We start from the raw sequence: 10,000 nt of genomic DNA on the forward strand, positions 1-10,000 counted from the left end.
TTCCAAAGTATGATTCATATATGTACCAGAGGTTGAGAGGAATCCATTGCTTATACGAATGTATTGTGAAAAAATTGCCAAATTTCTAATTTTATATTTAACTTATTATCATTGTGGCTGTTAAGAAATTTCAAAGAAACTATGTTTATTGGTTTAGGATTAAGCTTTAGATGATAATTGAATTATTTTTTTTTTATGCACATTATTTGTTTTTGTTATTCACATTATTTGTTTGGAGATAATAGGTCTCGAGCTTGTGTGTATAATGAAGTTTTCAGGATATGTGTCTAGATGACTAATACTTCAGTTGTATTTTTAGTCAACATGGTTTGCATTTATAGAACTTACTATTTCTCATTTAAAGGATAATTTTTTACACTATTATTGCTGTATGTAGTATCATGCATTGTTCTTTTTCTTTTTCTTTTATAGGGTTTCAGACTTTTGAAGTCTATATTCCCTGGATCTTTGTTTCTGGTTCTTTTGTTGTTTGAAGATTTTATATGATGTCTGTTGATTTTGATCTTTGTTGGAAGATCTTCATATGTCTTAGTATGTAATACTTCTTAGCTGGTGAATGGTATGCACCTGTTATTAAGAGAGACATTGGGATTAGTAAATTTTATTTTTTTTAATGCTTCAAATAATTTAATTCTATGGGAGTTAAATCTTGGTTCATTGGAGTGATAGATGTTCTATTGTTTCCTCTTCATGTTGACACCATCTGCATGTTGGATCTGTTTCCATTTTTAGTTTATGTAGATGTTTTAGTCTTGTTTGTCTTTCCAGTTTGATGAATTTCCCGTAATACCTTGTAATGACTTTTTTTTTATAACGCATCATGGTTAGCGATATCAAAAGCTTTTTCAAGGTCTATGTGAGCTTGCAATGCATATGTTTTTTTTTTTCTATTATTGCATTATTTATGTGTGAGTCTATCATTTGTAGAACTTCTGTTGTGTTTTTGTTTGCTCTAAATCCTCTGAGGTCTTTGTCTAGTTTGTCATATGTCTCTAGCCACCAATTAAGTTTCTGTTATTATATTTTCAAAGATTTTTCCTAAAGTTGATATCCTACTGATATATCTAAAGGATATTTTTGCATGGCTTATTGATAGGATTTATTATGACATTCTTGAATTCTTTAGAATATTCACCTTTGTTCCAGTACTGGTTAATTTAATTTAATATTTTTTCAATTATTTGTTCAGGGGTATATTTATAAAATTCATAATGTATCTCGTGTGGCCCATAAGTTTTATTTCTTTGTGCATTTCTTATTGCCAAATTCAGTTCATTAATATGTATTTTTATATTTATTTCTGTGTTGCTCGGGAGGTTTAATAATCTCTTCCTTTCTTCTTCTCTCAATATCTTTACAGAATCTTTGTTTACAGCTTTTTGATATTCGTTTTTGAATAACACAATTTTTTTTGTTAGGATATTTAGTAATTACTGTTTTCCCTCTTAGTTTTTTAAGAAATTCCAGATCCTTTTGGGAGGGTTTTTGAAATCTAAAGAAGAGCAAAACTTTTCCCAAGATTCGCTTTTCTCTTTTTCTATTATCTGCCTTGCTTTTATTACTACAGTTTTATATTATACTTGGTTTTCTTGGTTTTCTTTTTTCCTCTACCTATTAAAAGCTCTGTTTCTCATTTTTATTATTTCTCCGCATTTTTCATTTTTCATTTCCATTTTTTTTTCTCTGGACTGAGAGCTTTTAGTGGGATTATTAACATTTATAAATACTGGAAGATGATCACTTCCTATATTTGGGCCTGTTTCTATTACTAAATGGCTTAGTGATGGTGATGCTAGTACCAGGTCTATTGTTGTTCCTTTAGCACTTTTAGGGTTTATATTTGTTACTATACCTGGTGGTGCTAACAAGATTATGTTATTTTGATTAGTAAATGAAAATATAGCTTTGTCTGTCTTGTTTATTGACCTGTTTCTTAGCCTGGGGTTCCAACTTGTATGGTTGGCATTAAAGTCTCCTATTATTAGTTGTGGATTTTCAGTTTGTTTAACATATTATTCTAGTTCTGTTTTTATATTGTTGCAAGAATTGTACATTACAAGAACATTTAACCATCTATTTTTGTAATTAATCTTTAATCCCATTGTCTCTAATCTATCTTTAAAATTGTCATTTAAATTTATTTTATGGAATTATATATCATTTCTTATGCAAAAGGCTAGACCCCCACCTATTTGATCTAATTTATCTTTTTGTATTACTTGATAATCTTGCAATGTAAATTTATCATTATTCTTTAACCATGTTTCACAAATTCAACTCTGGTTGTTCTTTATCTATTATGTAGTCTAATTCTATTTTTTTGTTTTGTTTAGAACTGATCTTGAACTCCAAAATATTGTTTTTTTCATTTAGATATTTAATCAAACTCTTTAGTATTGGCATGGTATCTTTGTTGGCTTCTGTGACTACTTCTTTTTGTTACTCTTATTGGAGTTAGTAGTAACCAAGCAACCCAAGAGTCATTTTGGAAAGTGTAGTCGGGTAAGCTTCCATGCTGCTCTTGCCGGCTCTGTTTTTCTGAGGGATATTGGGAGTTGGGTCTTGCTCACTATCATTATTTTCGCTAGGTATTCTATATGATTGGGAATTGAAAGTCTTTTCATTTTGATTTCCAGGTTCTTCTAGTTCTGGATTAAGCTCAGTGTTCATTAGTTGTATTTAACTTCATTGCACTCAAAATGTTTCTTTCTGATGTTTACTCCGGGAAGGTTCTAACAGTTTTATCATGCATTGTGATATGCTAAGTTCTCTGCCCTTAAGTTTACAGAATGTGTAGAATTAATTTTTTCAGAAATAGACAGTATAAATAGTAAGAATACAGTGTTAACTAGAGTACATAAACAATGACAGGAATTCTGTATTCTGAAAATATCTCCAGGAAGAATGGCTGGGCTGGAGCTAGTCTTGTGTCTGCTGGTGGTCAGCATCTTGTGGGGAGTGACTAACCCCCTGCTGAAGCGGGCAAGTGTTGGTATTGAGGATATACAAATGTCAAATCCTCTTTTGCAGGTAAGTTGTTATTATTTTGTTATTGGAATGGATTGTGTAAATTAATTAGTATTATATTTGTTTGCAATGTCTTGCCAACAGAATTACTTTATTATTTTTGATTTTGGTTACATATAGATTTTATCAGAAATGATGGCTTACTTTGTGTGTATACTTGCTTTTTTCAAATGTCTCTTTTAATTATGATTTCAGATGTAGAAGTAGAAATGCCATGAGGATTTTTATAGAAATTTCAAATTCATTGAAAGGCATGATATTAAGAATTATATGTTACCATAGATTATTCATGGATTGTCTTCCCCCACAGACCTTGTATGAAGTGAAGTTCCTTGCCAGTCGGTTTAGTTATGTGTTTCCATTCCTGCTGAACCAACTAGGCAGTGTGCTCTTTGTATATCTGCTTGGTGCAGCAGACCTGTCTCTTGCAGTCCCTATAAGTAACAGCCTTACTTTCCTTGTTACTACTGTAGCAGGTCACTGTCTAGGGGAGGAGACCACAAGTAGAATGACTTGGGTTGGAGCAGGTTTAGTGTGTGCTGGTGTTACATTGTGTGTAGCAGATAAAGCCCAGTAGTAGAATGGTTGTGATTCTTGTGTATATATTGTCAAAAGTGAAATTTGAAGTTTAGAAATGTTTGGCAGATATGAACGTAGATTGTAATAGACTTAGAGATTTTAAAAAAGTAGAAAGATGGTGCTGGTGTAAATATGAGTAGGGACTGGCTAGTACAAGAGATGAAATTAGTGAACTAAATACTGTTCATGGACTGAAATTTGGTTAGGAATTTTTGAAACTGTTTGATAAGTTTTGATAAATTTTGTTGATTCATTTGAAATGCAATATTTTCAGGGATAAAAAAAAAATGTATTAGATATTTTTATGGGAAGGAAAAAACAGTTGCTTTCAGTCCCATGTATGAGAAGTAATATACTCAATATTTGTTATCACTACTGATGAATCATGTAATATGTTTCATTTAGTGTTTGGTGAATAGTTGATGTTTGTGATATGAATTTTCTGTGAACTGTTCCTGTTCGGTGTTTCAATATGTGTAATATTATTTAGTATAATATGTTACACACAATGTTTGTACCTTGTTATGCATACATAAGTAATAAGGGTTTTGCTCTGAGCACCATTTGATTCTCATGATGTTATTTATTATTTAAGCCTTTGTATATTGCTATATTTTGTTATAATACTCAATGAAGTTATATTGTTGATCCAACAGAATATATTTCACAGTAAGTTGGGTAAATAGGGGTGAGTTTGTCAACATCATTGTTGTTAAATAAATGGTATCAGATGAAATTTTCCAGTTTTTATTTAGAAAATGGTAGCATATACCTTTATCCCAATTTCTAAATTCTGCAATTATATTCAGTGCACAGTTTATTATTAGATAAAGAGGTTAGTCTGTCAGAGAGGAAAGACTTCGTGTATTGTTGCCGGAATGTTTATATTATTACAGTTTAGCATTTTTATGTCTCATTTAATTTGAGAGACTATTGAAGGCATATCGAAGATAAATTGCCTAGTCACTTTTCCAGTTACATTTATGTACTTTTTATATTCCATTAATATACCACTTGTAGTACTAGAGGTTGGTTATCTGTGTAATGTTTTGGAAATGGTTTATTAGTCTTGCAGTTGCTAATTAATGTAACTGTGGAAGGTCACTGAAAAGGCATTTTTCATCATGTAGTTTTCAGTCTGAATGTTTTGCAAGCATATCTGTGAATATCTTGATGGGGAGTTTGAAGCTGCACAGAGTTACAAGATGTTGGAAACTCAGCGTGTAGGTTTTTCAATTTTGTCATTAGAGAAATATGTAAAGGAAACTATTGCCATGTAGCCTCACAAATAATGCCATGTAAAATTGCTTTTCCAGTATACATGGAGTCATAACTTTGTTATATTATAAGTGCACATCACTTGGAAACTTGGTTATTAGGAATGATGAATTATAGGTAAAATGGAAGTACTGTCTCATAGCAACTTAACAGCCAAATAGGTAATGAACATTTCATATATTAAGAATATGATCCATACAAGTTTTTCAATTGCACATCTTTTAAGTCTTTGCTGTATACTGATTTAGTTTTATATTTTGTGATTTAAGTAGAAATATTTAACTTTATCATATATATCTTTATTCATCACATTTATGATAATAGTATGAAAGACAAGGGGGATGTTTCTGCATATCCAGTCAAATATGGAAGATTGGAAAAAAATTCAAACGTTTATGACATGTTTCAGGACCATTAATTTTAGCTGTCAATTAAGAATAATTTTCAATTAAAAACATATGCTATTAGGATATATACTGTCTATTTTTTATAGTATTGCTAATCTTCTACCTTAGATTGTTGGGTTAGGTAGATATTGACAGTAAAACCCATTTTTTCATGAAAGAAATATAAAATGAAAATTCCAAGTAATAAAATCAATATTTGGTGAATTGGTCATGAGTATTATTTAAATGATTGGTTCTATCATTTTGTTTAGATGAAGAATAATTTCATATATGCTTCTCCGGCTTTGAAAGAGGCTTAAAATTTACTATATTAGAACTGAAAGCTTGCTGGCAGAATTCTATGGCCATTTTCAAGTTATGATGAAAAGCATTAAGTCATCCACGTTACTCATCTTATCCATTTTTGATTCAAATTGTGTTCTGCAAGTAGACAAAACATATCCTGGAGTGAAAAAACATGAAAGATAGTCATATGAGTGTTTTATTACTTATTGAGGATATATAAAGATTCCCCCCCCCCCCAAGAAAAAGTAAATAAAACAAAAAATAAATAAATAACCTGATAAGTATTCCTGGGTATAATAATCCAGTGACTAGTATCATTTTGATTCAAAATCAATTTTTACACCATGCTGGACTACTTATATGTAAGTGAAATTGAGAGATTTAGAGGATTGCCTCTATATAGTTGTGGTGTAAGCAAATTATGTGGTGAAAGCATTATCCTTTATTTATAAAAAGCATAAAAATAGTGTCTATAGAAAATCTCAACAATAAATTGTATGCAACAGCATACCAGATATGTATGTATATTTAAAACAGAGTAAATGCAGTTAATAATAAATAGAAAAGAAGTATGTAATGCCTCTACACATGACTGTGCTGAATGATAATGCTGGGTTTACAGTGGTGGGCACAACCCTTAATCTTAAAACTAAAACTATTCTGGAACACAGTATCGAATTTCATAAATTTATTTGAAGAAAATTAATATGCAAAATAATATTTGGAAAACAATTTTACTGCATTACATACAATAGCTGAAAGCAACAGTACACTGATCAGTGCTTCTATTATGAATATAATAGCCATGTCATAGGTCACCCACACTACTACACCATTATTGCGCAAGTCCCACATGATACTTAGTTTCTTTTAATGAGGTAAAGATACACTTGTGAGATTGGTAATAAAAGTTGGATAATTGTCAGGTTAATGATGATCATTTTATTTAAATGCAGTGCTATTATTCAAAAGTATTGCATTTATTCAGCCATTGCCAACCCCTTAAAGTACATTTTCAAAGAGAATAGACCTATGGACATAATGCAGTTAGGGTGGACTGACTTTTGGTAAGTCTCTGATTTGAAAAGAGGATGATACCGTTAAAACCAAATATGTAGTAACTGCCACTTTCTTTTTGTTTTTCAAAAATTCAAAACTCTTGACTTGCCAATTCATCTAATGGTGAGGCCATTGCAATCTCTGAGCAGGGGCACCCACTGGTACAATCACATATGTGAGCACTATCAGCTGATCACTTAAAGGCCCCATATTCTGAACTGTTGGCAGCTTGTCTTATAAACAAATTACTCACACTGAATGATTCCTGAATATATGGCAGATATAGTTAGCAAGTAGTAATCCTGTCGGGTATCTACTTGTAGCTGAAAATTTTAAAGAATCATTCATTAAGATCTGACTGACAGATAACATCAAACGTGAAATTTATATTGATGTCAGTCTCCTCTGAGAGGAGCTCTGTAATATTTGCTCTCCTTAAGAGCTGCTAATTACACAAAAGTACCACAAAACAGACTTAAAACTGATTTCATAAATTATGCCACATGTTTTAATCCCAGAAACTAATGTTTGGCACTTTCATTTTTGTCACTATCTATGCAATTAACAGGTAACAGTAATTTTTGAGCTTAGTTTTTGACATAAAAAATAGCTGTAAATTTTATACAATTTACTTGATAAAATGAAACTTCTTATAAGTAATACAATATATTCTTTCTGCTTACAGTTATAATGTATATGTAAATGTGACAATATGGGTAACTTTCTGAGCATAATTATTCACACTGATCACCATTATGATATTAATTTCAGTCTGCTGAGATGTACATGGAAAGGAATCTACGATGTAACATTTTGAAAATAATAATGATAACTTAATTTCCAACTATTATTATCACAACTGTAATGCTACGTCTTGCTGACAGATTTGAACAAGTAATACTCTTCTACTATATTAACATTCTAGCACTGCTCTAACTTTCTCCTTAAATTGTTGTAATCAATTAAGTTACATATAAAATACATTAAAAGACCTATTACAAAGCATTCAGTCCATCACAGATACAATCATTAACAATGAGATCTACAAGATAACAACTCGAGACCCTTACTAGATATTAGTGAATATCACCAGAAGGAATACAAGGTCAAGTCATAAAATACAATATCTGTTTAAATTGCTAATATAAATTTTATATTTTCAACTATATAACAGAATGCCACTGAATATTTAACCCTATCAAGATGGGGTCTGAATTTTTTGTGATCAAATATTATGCAACAGTCTAGACTTTGTGGCTAGGCCTAAGCTGTTGTAAGTCAGGTGTTTATATGTCATAGGCCATTGTCATGAGGCTATAGCAGTACCTGTCAGTGAAGGATTAAAAATACTTAACATTCAAATTGTATTCTATAATGATTCTACTAAAAATAGCTGATGTAGAGAATTACAATTATTGCTTAACCCTTTGGATCTGGGTGCCTCACAGCACATGCTGAACAAAATCTGGACATTAGGCCTCCTTCAATGGTGACTCTCAGGTTTGTGTCTAACATGTGGTATCAAGACTACTTGCTATTTTTTGCAATGCTATTAGCCCTTTTTTGCTGATATTTTTGCCTTTTAGCCATTTTCTGAGGTCTATACATATTATTTGTTATACTGTATAAAGATGTTAATAGACAGTTTCCATTAAGCAGGCTCCATATTATTTCTCCAGGTAGTTTCTACTGTGTGCAATAACCGTAACAGCAAGTGACATATTATATTTTTTATATTTTAATATCAAATTTTCTGTAACACCTAAACTGATGGTAATGGCAGACAGTAAGAAGTTCCTGTGCATGAGTATTGTGGAGATGACCCGGTCCCAGCCATGGTTCCTACCTGAAGGCCTGGTGAGTCAATCTCACTCCAACAATTTCCTCATGACAAAATGTGCCTGTCATCCAGCCCTCGGCCAATTTTTTTCCATGACGAGATGTTTCCGTCACCCACACCTTGGCCAATGATGTCCATCACCCAGATCTATTGGGTTTATTAAATGGGAAAATATCAAAGGACTTGCCTGATACCACCAAAATTATATTGAAAAAATTAAGGCCCTGCCTCCAGTTAGACAGGACTTCCTGATTATTGTTTTTAGCAACTTTCAAATATTTATTATGAGTATGAAATCATATACATGTTTTATATTTACCACAGTGAATTACATAAAATTTAAGTTTTCAGGTTTCTTGAAAATTAGTCATTACATTATGAATCACAGATGTACCAAACCTTCACCTAACTTCAGCTAGCAATAAACAAGAATGATCTAGCAACCACTGTGTAAACATCTAGCCCAGTCATAAAGCAATAATACTCCTTTGTTTTAATTCAACAGACCTGGAATAGATATACAGAAAAGGCATCTCGTATAACAGAGAAAGAGAAACTACTATTTACCTGTAGTTAAGAAAAATCTAGGAACCATCCTTCAATAAATAAGTAGTAATATAGAATCCACATTGGAGTAGCTTCATCAACACAACATTAAAAGAATAACTGGTATTGGTGCAACATTCATCCATAAATAATGAACTTTTTAATAATTTCTTTATTTCTATCCCCCCATAGATGTACGTCCAATAAACACAGGGCCTGTGTTTGTTAGCTGTTTTTCTAACCCTCTCTATGCATCTTAAAACTATCTATAACATGTAAATTTCTTCAAGATTTTTTTTATTCCAATGAAAAGTTTCCACAAAAAAGTCACAGCCTTTACTCCATTCTTTTAATTTAAAACGTTTACTGAGATACTATAATACTATTACACATTAACTGCAATGTATTATAGTGCAGTGTCAGATGCCCCTTGAAGCCTGTGCTTTATGCTGAAGAGTATGTAAATTATATATTTTGATACATGAAACACATACGAGAGAGAGAGAGAGAGAGAGAGAGAGAGAGAGAGAGAGAGAGAGAGAGAGAGAGAGAGAGAGAGAGAGAGAGAGAGAGAGAGAGAGAGAGAGAGAGAGAGAGAGAGAGAGAGAGAGAGAGAGAGAGTGTGTGTGTGTGTGTGTGTGTGTGTGTGTGTGTGTGTGTGTGTGTGTGTGTGTGTGTGTGTGTGTGTGTGTGTGTGTGTGTGTGTGTGTGTGTGTGTGTGTGTGTGTGTGTGTGTGTGTGTGTGTGTGTGTGTGTGTGTGTGATGGATTGCGGGGGGGGAACCACATACCTAACAACCACCAAGACATGAGACTGGAAGTGAAGTAGTGTTCATTTACAGAATGCTAAATATGAAGTGAAGTAATGTTCATTTATATAACACAAAATAAAAGAATATGCCTCTTCTGCTCTTTTTTCTTTGATTCTCCATCTAAAACTCTGCATGGAAAATTATCTC

The 10,000-nt window shown here is 32.1% G+C and overlaps 2 protein-coding genes across 2 annotated transcripts in view; one reads left to right on the plus strand and one right to left on the minus strand.

The window, feature by feature from the left end:
• Positions 1 to 4,363, plus strand: part of LOC113820491 (transmembrane protein 234 homolog) — a 5,222-nt gene extending 859 nt beyond the window's left edge. Inside the window, exons 2-3 of the mRNA XM_027372844.2 lie at positions 2,921 to 3,051; positions 3,359 to 4,363. Coding sequence (XP_027228645.1) covers positions 2,926 to 3,051; positions 3,359 to 3,625 — 393 coding nt within the window. The 5' untranslated portion in view covers positions 2,921 to 2,925 and the 3' untranslated portion in view covers positions 3,626 to 4,363. The remainder of the gene's footprint in view (positions 1 to 2,920; positions 3,052 to 3,358) is intronic.
• Positions 4,364 to 6,024: 1,661 nt separating this feature from the next.
• Positions 6,025 to 10,000, minus strand: part of LOC113820490 (uncharacterized) — a 17,556-nt gene continuing 13,580 nt past the window's right edge. Inside the window, exon 7 of the mRNA XM_027372843.2 lies at positions 6,025 to 10,000. This exon is cut by the window's right edge and continues 166 nt beyond it. The gene's annotated coding sequence lies outside the window, so the exon portion shown is untranslated.

Source organism: Penaeus vannamei, chromosome 13, assembly GCF_042767895.1.
Source record: "Penaeus vannamei isolate JL-2024 chromosome 13, ASM4276789v1, whole genome shotgun sequence".
NCBI lineage: Eukaryota > Metazoa > Arthropoda > Malacostraca > Decapoda > Penaeidae > Penaeus > Penaeus vannamei.